The 13,672-nt window shown below is 35.1% G+C and overlaps 1 protein-coding gene across 1 annotated transcript in view; it reads left to right on the top strand.

The window, feature by feature from the left end:
• PXDNL (peroxidasin like) overlaps positions 1-13,672 on the top strand; it is a 435,474-nt gene that overhangs the window by 358,992 nt on the left and 62,810 nt on the right. The window contains 9 exon segments of the mRNA XM_036232726.1: positions 240-338; positions 1,925-1,959; positions 1,962-2,081; positions 3,918-4,487; positions 4,490-4,669; positions 4,672-4,751; positions 4,753-4,801; positions 4,804-5,103; positions 5,106-5,302. Of these exon segments, the coding sequence (XP_036088619.1) occupies positions 240-338; positions 1,925-1,959; positions 1,962-2,081; positions 3,918-4,487; positions 4,490-4,669; positions 4,672-4,751; positions 4,753-4,801; positions 4,804-5,103; positions 5,106-5,302 (1,630 nt within the window).

A 13,672-nucleotide genomic window follows, 5' to 3' on the forward strand; every position in this document is an offset into this window, starting at 1 on the left:
TATTTTATATAGCTTTACTAGATTTTGGAGTGTTTTAATTCCCTAAATAACATTGTTATTATTAGTGGAAGCTTGGCTTCAGGATAATTGCCTACATCTCTGCAGTGGGCAACATCAAAGGCATATTGTACAACATTTTTATTTAGATGTTTTTCTAATGCCATTTATGTCACATCATTCTTAATTTAAAGATATATTTGGTACTTTTCATCATGCAATTAATTTTTAAAGCAATATAGAATAGACAAGTTGGACATGACTATTGAGTTATTTATTCTTGATACTGTACAGAGGGTTGACAGTACAGTTAACTCCACATGCAGACATTTGTTTTCACAGTAAGAATTTATCTTTTTTTGATTACAAAATTGTTTTACTTCAATTCTACTTAACTTTTATAATCTCCATAAATCACAACAGGGATAGCACATAAGATTTCCGAAGCATGTTTTCTTCACTCTGTGTGCCTGTACTCCAATCTGAGCTAGCCATCATTGCCAGTTCAGCCTCAAAGAGACAAACTTGTTCCTCATAGAATCTAAATGGCATTAATTTATGTTGCAGATTCACCCTTTATGGTCCTACAGTAGGTACCAGACAATGGGCTCTGTTATGCCAACATCCCAGTGTCAGACCTAGTGCTTTTGCCAGTCCCTGAAATGAAAGTGATAGTCAAGCTGAACACACCTGGTCATAAAATGTTAGTCCACAGGGGAAAATTTTGCTTAGAATATGCAGTATTTTGGCTTGTTGTAATTTGAATCAGGGCATCTTTAGACAAGTGAAGACTTTTAGTTTTATAAACACCCCAATTGTCCTGATGGAGGCACCTGGGATATTATGCAACAATCTAAATGTATTAAAGAAAACATGATTATTGTACTCATAGTCAAAATAAAATATATACCCAGTCTTTACAATTGTTGGTCATAAAGGAACATCTTAAAATGTCAAGTATTGCCCTGCATGCTGCTTTCCCACAAACAGCATGGCATGGTAGTCACAGATGGCTGTTCTACAACCATATAGCCAATATTTATTTGTATTGTGATTCCTCACTTCATCACTATCTGGGTGACATTGGGCAGGTAAATAAACATATTTGAACCTCAGATTTCTTGCCAATATAATTGGGATCATTATAGGATATATTTTCTAGAAGGACTAAGTTAATAGAGAAAAAGTGCATAGAGGATTAGACATGCCTCAGCTGATCAAAATCTCTAATACAGTTTCACATTTTCAATGACTTTAATATTATTTTTTAACCCACTTAGTTCAGTTTTCATAATGTGTATAAACCAGTTTTTTGTGCTAGTCAGTAGCCTTGGTGCTTGGGATACAAAGATGAGTAAGGCATCATCTCATTTCTAACACAGTCTTTCTTTAGTAGAGAAGACGATGTGTCAGCAATTTAAGCACATTTTGTGTGTGTAATGGATGCATGTAATGAAACAGAACAGAAAAGATGGTAGCTTGTCCGAGCTGTCAGAGAAATTTTAAAGGAAGAGTGATGCCTAAGCAAAAATTTAAAGGTGAGGGGAAATTTCCAGGCAGTTACATTTTGGAAAATAAAAGACAGAAAGTGCCACACTTACTATTTTAGAGGGTTCAACGAGTCTCTAGGACCCTTACAAGGACCCACAGGTTTATGAACCCACCATTGATGTTACTTTTTATAGAAAACTATCTCAATCATTAAGTCATTAAAAATATATCTTTAAAATTCAGCACTGTTACTGGATTTGGGATTCACTTATTAACAAATTAGGAAAAGAATCCACAGCTACCCTTATATTCTGGTGATAGAGCTTTCATTCTCAAACATTTGGAAAATGTAATGTTTTTAAATGCGTGATAGATGTGAGATTCATGGATTCTGAAATTTTTCCTTGTAAAGGGTAATATCTTTTGTCATTTGCAGAAAACCTCACTCTCCTAATGATCTGTTGGCTCAGTTTGTTATCCTCATGATCCATTTACTGTATAAACAGCAAAAGCAAGGGAGATTTTTGAGCACACACTTCCACTGATCCAGGAACACATGAAGTAGGGGCTCACTGCTGATTTGGAGGGCAGAGGTCAGCATTCTGTTCTAAGCCTACAACCCATAGCAAAACTAGTCCTCAGCTGTTAATCCCAGATCATCATGTAATTTAGAAATTAATTTACTCACCACTTTTATCAAATGAATGCAGGTATTTTTCATAACTGTAATTCAAAAGTAAGGCTGATAAATATATGCTCAAACTTGTCAACTTTTGCCATTTATATATGTCAAGTAAATCTAGAGGACTTATTTTATGTGAACATACTTTTGGAATCTGAAATATATCCCTGAGGTAATGTTTCTGTGTTTATTATTGTAATCATCAAGTCATTCAGTGAATATATTTGCATTTCTTCCACCACCTATAAACCTGTAACATATGTATTCTTACTCCCTTCTCCTACTCCCTCTCCCTCTCTTCCTCTCTTTCTTTGCAATACTGAATGTGATCCTTTGCTATACACTGTTCTGAGTGCAACATCAATGTCTACAGTCTTACTTTTCTTTACTCCCTTTAGAAAAACTGAGATATGATATCGAAGGCCTATTTGTATGCTTGGCTCACCCCTTAGGTGCTCTAAACAATTACTCCAAAGTACATTTGACAACTCCTAACTGTCCATTAAGTCTTACATTTTGAAAGCTTCCATAACTAAAATATCCAAGTGAAATTTTCACATTAGTGCATATTAGCAGTTTAATTAAGCCTCCAGTTCTTTAATTTTGAACCACACCAGGTATGAGTTAGTTATGGTCAGGTCTACAAAACACCCAGCTCTACATCTTTCTTTGGCTCCCAGTGAAAATTGGGCCCATGAGTCTTTCTGGACATCTTTGAGTTCAAATTTTCAGGAATAACTTAGTCTAAATCCATAACTAGGAAATTAGAAACAATCACTATCTGCATTATCTGAGATATAGCTTTGCTAAAATAGGCATCTGATATTCATGATGCTCATTATACTAAACTGAACATATCTTCTTATGTATTCAAGAACTTTAAAAACTTTTCCCCACAAAAAAAATTGCTATATAATTCTATCTCCATTTTATCATTTTTAAAGTTATAGGCCTCCCTCCACCCCCCAGGAGCAGCTTGCCCTAAAAGTAAACTCAGTAACCATGTTTTGGCATACAGGAAGATTATTGTATCTGTCCAAGATTAAGATATCTCTGGGTCCAGCCAGAGACAGACTAACACAGATAAAAGACAAATGGTCCTGGTATCATTAGCCAGTTCCTGATGATTAAATAGATAATAACTCTCAGCATGCAAGTCTTAGTGAATAATTCTTTGCACATTTGAGATAATGCTGCAATTTTAATCTTTGTTAAATGAATGTCTTCAAGGCACAGTTAGCAGCTTGTGGTAGTTTAAAAGTTACCGCTTAATCCCATCATATCAAGTATCTTTTAGTTAATAGTCACATCCCACATCAGCACAGCACACTTTAGATTCTGTCTTCTAGGAGAAAAAAAAAAAAATCTACAAAAAATAATTCTAAAATGAAAAAAAAGAAAAAAGAAAAAGTTACAGTTCTATGATGAAGATGAACAAATCCTTACCAACATTATATTTGTAAAATCACAGAACACGTCTCTTCTTCCTTTGTGTTCATTCTAGCAGTTAGTCATTGATCATAACATAGATATCACTGAGCAATTCCACTATCTTTGGAAACCGTTATAACTATCTTTCCCCTAGTTTTATTGGAACTTTTAGTTTACCCTAATGAAACATTGTTGGATGTAATGATTTCTGCTCAGCCAGAATGACCTGTTCCCTGCAGCACCTAGAGTTTGAGGTTCTCCCTTCTCCCTACCTCTAGGACATCTCTCTTCATTGTTCTGGCTGCTCTGCTTTCAGAATTCCAATGCAATGACTTGGTATCCCCACACTACCTCAGCCTCATTGCCAGTTTATCTGGATGCAAAGTCCACAAGTATGTGCCAAACTGCTCTGATATGTGTTTCCGTCGTAAGTACTGAGCCCAGGATGGAACGTGCAACAATCTGCAGCATCCCAAGTGGGGTGTGGTCATGATGGCCTTTGAGCGCATCCTGAAACCCATCTATGAGAACAGCTTCAACTTGCCCCACGAGGTTGGCCACCATACATGGCCCTATGGGTATCCTCTTCTGCCTAGCAGGGTCTCCACAGAGTTGTTGGCCACGGCAACTATTACTCTTGACAAGAGATACACATACATGCTCATGCAGTGGGTCCAGTTTTTAGACCACAATTTGGATCACACGGTGCCTGTACTGAGCACGTCTCACTTCTCTACTAGGCAGTCGTACAGCTTTGTGTGCATTAATGACCCTTCATGCTTCCCCTTTGTCATTCCTCACACTGACACTCAGGGATCCATGCACCATACATGTTGCTCTAGCCCTGTGTATGACATCAGCACAACCTCCTTGGTGATGAACTCACTTGAGAGCAGATTAACTGGCTCACGACATTCATTGATGCCTCTAATATTTATGGGTGCTCAGAGAAGGAATCCCATGTTCTCAGACACCACTCAGAGCCCTGGAGACTCCTAAGGGTAGGCTTAACTTGAGCCTCTTTAGGAAAGTATTTCCTGCCTTTTTCTACAACCCCACGCACCAAGTGCATAAGCAAGACAGTGACAGCCTCTGTTTCCTGCCTGGCAACCACAGGGCCAATGAGCAGGTGGCTCTCATAGTCATGCATAAGGCTAAGGTTTTGGGAACACAGCAGGGATGCTGCAGAGCTGTCTGTCCTGATAAAGGGAACACAGACACCCTTTATCATGAAGCCAGGAAGATTGTGGGTGCTGAGCTGCAGCACATCACATACTGGCTGCCCAAGATCCTGGGGGAATCTGGCAAGGAGATGCTGAAGGATTACTAGGCAACCAACCCTAATGTGAATGCCGGGATCATTACCTCTTTTACCACTGCTTCCTTTCCATTTGGCCACACATTAATCAATCCTATTCCTTGTTGACTGAAGGATACCTTTGGTGAAATTCCCAAAGGCCACTTTCCACTCTACAAAGTTTTCTTCTCACCATTCAGAATAATCTACTCCTTTAGGGACTATTTGGCATGACCATTATGTCATGGATGCCCTCTTAACTTTTTAACCTGGAGCTGACTGAGAAGCAGCTCTCCATTGTCCATTCTGTGACCTTGGATTTGGCTACCACCAACATTCAAAGGGGACAAGACCACAGGATCCAGCCATATGCTGACTTCAGAGTTTTCTGCAATTTGACTTCTGTTGAAAGGATCTTCAAAATAAAATTAAAGATCAGAGATTAAGTAAAAATTGAAAAATTAAGTATGTAAATATTGCTTGGATTTAGTAACTTGTTGGGAGAGGTAGATGTGTTAAAGGGCATTTTGTGTGGATGGAATTCGGTGTCCTGGTGATATTGTTGCAGAGTCTTTAGTAATTGTTATTGTAGAAGTTTAGCATTAAAGAAAGAATCTCCAGAGACTAAAATCCCCACTTTTACCTCTTTGCCTAACCATGTCATTTGTGAATATAAATATTGCTACTTCCTAGAAACTTGCTAGTACATTTCAACCGAGAAGCTGGCATGTCTAGTTTATTCATGTCCTATGGTAATCCAAGCAAGTCCCTTTTATTGTTATGAGAAAGTCATAAATTCTAATGTAAAGCCTTGTAATAAATTGATCTATCACATAAGCTTTCTTAGGTGGAACAAAGTAGTGAAATGGAAACAGAAATTATTTTTTTGGTCAAAAGAACAAATAATTCTAAATTAATCATCAAAATATAAGTAGGAGACTTTTTACTGCACTATTAATGCCTTTCAGTAAAGTATCAGTATTATTTTTCTATGTAAGATTATTTATTTATTTTTTTAGTTACATGTTTGAAAAAACATTTTCAGGAAACAGCTTTAACTGTTTCTCATGATCATCATACCTCAACACTTAAAATATTATTGAAAAAGTTAAAGAACTATTTAATCATAAAGTTTTGTCTATAGTTGGCTTAATATAGAACACTATCACAAATCCCAATAGATGAAGGCACATTAATATGAAATCTTTCAGAGAAGTTTAAAATTGTTTGCAAATTATCTATATATAAAATGCCACTAGAATTTGTGTCATGCTTTTGTAGAATATCAAACTGTGAAAATGAATAATATATTTAAAATAAATTTGAGTATCATACAGGTTAAATTTGCAAGATTCTACTGAAAAGAACACTGATTTTAGATTCTGGTTTAAATCTAAGAGACTGGTTTAAATTTCTATTTTTATTTAATGCTGAGGGCTTGTGAAAAATATTTAAAGCGTTTTGAATCAGAATATCTATAAAACGAGAACATATTGCTTTCTCAGAATTGTTTAAAAATAAAATTAGAAAAAATATATAAAATATCTAGTCCAGTTAAGATGCATCATAGATAATCGATGTGTTACCTGTAGACAGTTTTATTATAACATTCTCATTTTACTTGTTGGCATCGTTATTATATTGCATAGCTGCTATGATCTAGCCTTGTGGTGGGCTCTGAGATGAAGGAAATAGGATCACTGTTCTGTAGAGCCTGACAGCATGCAGAGAAGGCAGGGAACTGCTGCAATCAGTATAAAAAGGGATGTCATAGAGATGGGGATTGAACATATAGGAACAAAGAGCTCAGAAATGAAAGGTATATGTAAGATTCATAACAAGCTTCTGATAAAAGATGCCATTTGATCTGATCTTGGAATTTTCTGTGTGATGATTCCTTGAATTCCAGGGAGAGTAATGGAAGAAGAAAACTGTGATGTTGAACAGCGGAGAAGGAGACAGAAGGGTGTTAGGGGACGGCTTTTAAAGGCCATGTGTGCCAGGCAAAAAATTTAGATTTTCATTGTGTGTTTAACTCTAAATCAAGAGAGTGGCGATATGGAATAATTTTCTTTTTTTAAAATTTCTGTTTTTCAATTAGAGTTGACCTTTAATATTATTTCATGTTAGTTTCAGGTATACAGCATAGTGATTAGACATTTATATCATTTAAGGAGTGATCCCCCCATTTAGTCTAATATCCACCTGGCACTATACATAGTTATTACAATATCATTGTAATATATCATAATATTACACTTCCTGCCCTTTTCTGCAGGTCTACCCACTTATATTTCCTATGCTGTACTTTAAATCCCAGTGACTATTATTTCACTATTCATTTGTACTTTTTAATCCTTTCACTTTTTTAACTCAACCCCTCAACCCCCTCCCATCTAACAATCACCAGTTTGTTCTCTGTATCTATAAAACCATTTTTGTTTTCTTGATTTATTTTGTTCCTTAGATTCCACATGTAAGTGAAATCATATGGTATTTTGTCTTTCACTGTTCGACTTATTTCAATGAGCATAATATCCTCTAAGTTTATCCATGTTGTTACAAACAGTAAATTTTCATTTTTTATGGCTGAGTAATATTCTATTGTATATTGTATATTGTATATGTACTACCTCTTCTTTATCTAATTGTCTATTGATGGGCACTTAGGTTGCATTCATATCTTAGCTATTGTAAATAGTGCTGCAGTAAACATAGAAGTGCATATATTTTTTTCTAATCAACATTTTGGTTTTCTTTGGGTAAATAGCCAGAAGTGGAATTGCTGGCTCATAAGATAGTTCTATTTTTTATTTTTTGAAGAACCTCCAAATGTTTTCCCTAGTGGCTACACCAATTTGCAGTCCCACCAACAGTACATAAGGGTTCCCTTTAGTCCACATATTCGCCAACTCTTTCTTTCTTTCTTTCTTTCTTTCTTTCTTTCTTTCTTTCTTTCTTTCTTTCTTTCTTTCTTTCTTTCTTTCTTTCTTTCTTTCTTTCTTTCTTTCTCTCTCTCTCTCTCTCTTTCTCTCTTCTCTCTCTCTCTCTCTCTCTCTCTCTCTTTCTCTCTTTCTCTCTTTCTCTTCTCTTTCTCTCTCTCTCTCTCTCTCTCTCTCTCTCTCTCTCTCTCTCTCTCTCTTTTTGGTTTATTGATTATGGCCATTCTGATAGGTGTGACGTGATATTTCTTTGTGGTTTCAATTTGAATTTCTTTGATCATTAATGATGTTGAGTGTCTTTTCATATGTCTATTGGCCATCTGTATGTCCTCTTTGGAGAAATGGCTATTCAGGCCCTCTGCTCATTTTTTAATCAAATAGTTTGATTTTTTTGGTGTTCAGTTGCAAGTGTTCTTTATAAATTTTGGATATTAATCCCTTATCAGATGTATCATTGGCAAATATTTCCTTTCATTCAGTAGGTTGTCTTTATATTTTATTGATGGTTTCCTTTGCTATGCAAATTTTTTTTTAGTTTGATATAGTCCCATTTGTTTATTTTTTCTTTTGTTTCTCTTGCCTACAGAGATATATCAGAGAAAAATACTGCTGAGAGCAATGTCAGAAATTTTATTGCCTATGTTTTCTTCTAGGAGATTTTTGTTTGTTTATTTCAGGTCTTGCAGTTAAGTTTTTAAAACATTTTGAGTTTATTCTCATATATAGTGTAAGAATGTTATCCAGTTTCACATTTTTGAACAATCTGTCTAGTTTTCCCAACATCATTTAGTGAGTAGACTATCTTTACCACATTGTATATTCTTGTCTCCTTTGTCATAAATTAAATGACCATATAGGCATGGATTTATTTCTGGGTTCTCTATTTTGTTCCATTAATCTATGGATCTGTTTTTATTCCAGTACTATGTTGTTTTGATTACTATAGCTTTCTACTACAGTGTGATATCAGGTAGTGTGATATCTCCAACTTTCTTCTTTCTCAAGATTGCCTTGGCCATTTGGAGTCTTTTATGGTTCCATATAAATTTTTGAATGGTTTGTTTTGGTTCTGTGAAAAATTCTATTGATATTTTGATAGGAATTTCCCTGAATCTATAGATGGTAGTATGAACATTTTAACAATGTTAACTCTTCCTAACCATGAACAAAGTATATATACTTTCATTTATTTGCATCTTCTTAAATTTCTTCTCTCAATTACTTATAATTTTCTACATGCGTTTTATCTCCTTGGTTAAATTTATTCCCAGATATTTTATTTCATTTTATAATATTTTTTTGATTTGGATAGCTTTTATCTCTCTATTTTGTCTGATTGCTATATCCAGGACTTCCAATACCATGTTAAATAAAAGTAGTGTAAATGGACATCCTTGTCTTGTTCCTGATCTTAAAGAAAGCACTTTTAACTTTTACCATTTTCTATGATGTAAGCTGTGGGCTTATCATATATTTACTTTACTACGTTGGAATATGTCCCCTCTACCCTCACTTTACTGGGAGCTTTGTCAAACATTTTTTTCTGTATTTATCGTTATAGTCATATTATTTTTATTTTTCAATTTGTTAATGTGGTGTATCGCATTAGCCGATTTGAGAATATTTGAACCAACCTTGCATCCCAGCAATAAATCCAACTTGATTAAGGTGTATGTTCTTTTTAATATCTTACTGAATTCATTTTGCTAATATTCTGTTGAGGATTTTTGCATATATGTTCATCAGGGATATCGGCCTATAATTTTCTTTTTTTGTAATGTCTTTATCTGGTTTTGGAATCAGGGTGAAGATAACCTTGTCAGATGAGCTTGATAACCTTCCTTGCTCTTGAATATTTTGAAATAGTTTGAGAAGAATAGGTGTTACTTCTTCTTTGAATTCTTGATAAAATTTATCTTTGAAACTGTCTGGTCCAAAACCTTGATTTGTTGGGAACTTTTTGATTATTTATTTGATTTCAGTAGCAGTAATTAGTTTGTTGAGATTTTCTGTTTCTTCTTGACTCAGCCCTGGGATAGTGCATTTTTCTAGGAATGTATTTATTTTTTCCAGATTATCCAGTTTGTTGACATACAATTGCTCATAGCATTTTCTTATAATCCTTTTTATTTCTGTGGTGTCAATTGTCACCTCTCTTCTTTCATTTCTGATTTATTTAATTGGGTCACCTCTCTTTTTTTCTTTATGAATCTAGTTAAAAGTTTATCAATTTTGCTTATGTTTTCAAAGTACCACCTCGTGGTTTCATTGATATTTTGTATTGTCTCTTTTAGACTCTATTTGGTTTATTTGCACTCTGATCCTATCATTTTCTTTCTTCTACTCATTTTGGGCTTTGTTTTTCTTTTTTTCAGTTTCTTTAATTGTAAGGTTTGAACACTTATTTGATACATATTTTTTTGTTTCTTGAGGTAGGCCTGTATTATTATAAATTTCTCTCTTAGGACTGTTTTCTCTGTGTCCTATAGATTTGGGATCCTTGTGTTTTGATTTTCATTGGTTTCAAGGTATCTTTTATTTCTTCTTTGATCTCATTGTTAACCTCTTTATTGTTTAGTAGCATGCTATTTAACTTCAATGTGTTTGTGGAATTTTTTTTAGTTTTTTTCTTATAATTGATTATGTTTCGTTCTATTTTGATGGGAGATATGATTTCAATCTTCTTAAACATGTTGAGACTTAATTTATAGACTAACTTGTGGTATCTCTTGGAAAATATTCCATGTACATTTGAGAAGAATGTATATTCTGCTGCTTTGGGGTGAAATGCTCTAAAAATATATCAATTAAATTAATCTGATGTAGTGTGTCATTTAAGGCTGATGTTTCCTTGTTGATTTTCTGTCTGGAAGATCTGTCCATTAGTGTCAATAGGGTGTTAAAGGTCCCTACTATTACTGTATTACTGTTGATTTCTCTATGTCAGAAATATTTGCTATATATATTTAAGCCCTCCTGTGTTGGGTGTATAAATGTTTACTAGGGTTATATCCTCTTGTTGGATTGATCTCTGTATTATTATGTAATGTCCTTGTTTGTCTCTTATTATAGCCTTTGTTTTAAAGTCTATTTTGACTGATATAAGTATTACCACTCTAGCTTTTTATTTTTTCATTTCCATTTGCAACAGATATCTTTTTTCATCCCTTTACTTTCAGTCTGTGTGTGTCTTTTGATGTGAAGGGGGTTTCTTGAAGATAGTATATGTATGGATCATGTTTTTTATTCATTCAGCTTCCTTATGTTTTAAGTGGAACATTTAATTTATTTACATTTCAAATAATTATTGACAGCTACAAAGTTATTTTCATTTTATTATTCACATTTATGTTTTCTCATCCCCTTCAACTTTTCTGCTTAAAGAAGTTCCTTTAAAATTTATTGTAATACTGGCTTAGTAACAATGAATTTCTTTAGGTTTTTCTTGTCTTGGAAGCTTTTTAATTCACCTTCAATTTTAATTGACAGCCTTGCTAGGTAAAGTAGTCTTTGTTGTAGGTACTCACTTTTTGTCACTGAATATTTCATACCAGTTTCTTCAGGCCAGCAAAGTTTTTACTGATAAATCAGCTAACAATCTTTTGGGAGCTCCCTTGTACGTAACTAATTGTTTTTCTCTTACTGTTTTAAAATTCTCTCTTTGTCTTAAACTTTGCCATTTTCCTTTCGATGTTTCTTGGTGTGGGTCTGTTTGGGTTCATTTTGTTTGAGACTCTCTTCATTTGAACTTGTATGTCTATTTCCTTCACCTGGTTAGAAAATTTTTCACTAACGATTTTGTCAAACAGATTCTCAATATCTTGCTCTTTCTATTCTCCTTCTGGTACCCCTGTGATGCGAATGTTTTTACATTTGATGTTGTCCAAGAGGACCATTAAAGTATTCCTATTTTTTTGATTCTCTTTTCTCATCGCTATTGTGATTGGGTGTTTTCTGCTATCTTGTCTTTCAAACTGCTGGTTCAATCCCATCTTCATGTAATCTGTTGATTCCTTCTAGTATATTCTTCATATCAGTTTTTGAATTCTTTATTTCTGACTAATTCTTTCTCATGGTTTCTATGTTCTTTTTCATGCTTGCTATTTCTTTATTGATGTTCTCACTGAGATTATCTATTCTTCTAAGTTCACTGAGCATCCTTAGAATCAGGGTTTTGAACTCTATATCTGGTAGGTTTCTTGCCTCCATTTCATGCCAGAGCCCACCAGCAGAGATCGAACAGCACCTGAAAGAGGGGGGTGAAACCTAAGGGGAAAAAAAGAAGACAGAAAAGTTTGTAGGAGAGGGCATACAGTCAGAGCTGCAGCCTGGAGTTTATTTAACCCAGCTTATTTATACCTAAACACAGAGTACATTACCATAGGAATGCTGACATTTACATAAGTTCTTATACATCCTTCCCTCAGGGTACAAACATCCTTGCTTTCTGGGCTGTAAAATGTTCCACTATCTTGAAAGGATTTCTTTAGGAGGCAAATCTCCTCACCAGGGTCAGTAATGTTTAACTTAAAACCCTGCTTAATCTCCTCACCAGGGTCAGTAATGTTTAACTTAAAACCCTGCTTCCTAAAACCATTGTTTAAGCAGATTTAGCAGCTGCTTCAGTGCCTCATAATGGCTCCTGACAATTTCATTCAATCTTTTTCTAGAGTTTTGTCTTGTTCTTTCATTTGGAATACGTTTCTTTGTTTTCTCACTTTGGCTGCCTCTGTGTGTTTGTTTTCATGTTACAGGTAGATCTGCTATGTCTCCTGTCTTAACCAGGTGGTTTATGTGGTAGGTGCCCTGTGTGTTCCAGTGGCACAGTCTCCTTGATCACCTGTACCAAGTGCTCCAGGAATGTCCCATTTTGGGGTTGTGTGTGCTCTCTTATTGTTATTGAACCTTGATTGTTGTTGGCATGTCAGTGGGTGGGATTGTCTCTCAGGCTTACTGACTGTGAGGTCTGGCCACAACCTCAGCGTGTGAGCATCTGTGTTTGAGGTGACCACAGTAAGTGGGACTTGCCCCAGCAGGCTCATGTGCCTGTTGAGGCCACCCTTTAGGTGTGCCATTTATAAGGCTGGTCCGGTGATGCTCATTTATTATTTAATTCACTTCAGTAAGATTGACTAAGTACTTTGGATTCTCCTCTAGGCCCTCACGGCATGGAGTTCGAGGGACACACACACTACATAATTCTGTTGTGTGACATATGGAGCAACAGGATCCACAGGATCCAGAGATCAGGAAGGATTCCTCTGAGAACGTGGTGTGAAAACTGGGTCCTAAAATAATAGTGGCAGTTATCTGAGAAAGACTGTCATCTGAGAGAGGATGGGCAGAGGTTATTTAAGATTTTAAAAATATAGGAAAGACCTGTTACCAGTGTCAGTGTGATAAGCATGAGACACTAAAAGCTATCAGTCATGCTGGCTTATAGAGTATGCTGCACAAAAGAGTCTAATCCTTAAAGAAGCAACAGACTCATTCTACTTCAAGGACATTAAGTCTTATGGGGGTGGCAAAAGTTCAGAAATAACAGAAGTAAAACTACTGAATCACCAAAGTAGTAATTAGTAAAAATTCATTGTGCACACAACCAAAAAGTTTGTGATCTGGGAACACTCAAACCAAAACATGACGTGAGGATACTATAAAGCAGCTTGTATAGTGGAAAAGGAACAACTGTTTTCTCTTCACAATAATTGATTATAATATTAGAATTTTCAGTAGTCAACATGTGTGACTAAAATAGTTTTGTCTGCCCAGGAAATTTTCAAGGTTGGTTTCTTTTTTTATAATTTATTTTTATTTTTTAAAAAATTTCAG

The sequence above is a fragment of the Rousettus aegyptiacus genome, unplaced genomic scaffold (genome assembly GCF_014176215.1).
Source record: "Rousettus aegyptiacus isolate mRouAeg1 unplaced genomic scaffold, mRouAeg1.p scaffold_m13_p_15, whole genome shotgun sequence".
NCBI lineage: Eukaryota > Metazoa > Chordata > Mammalia > Chiroptera > Pteropodidae > Rousettus > Rousettus aegyptiacus.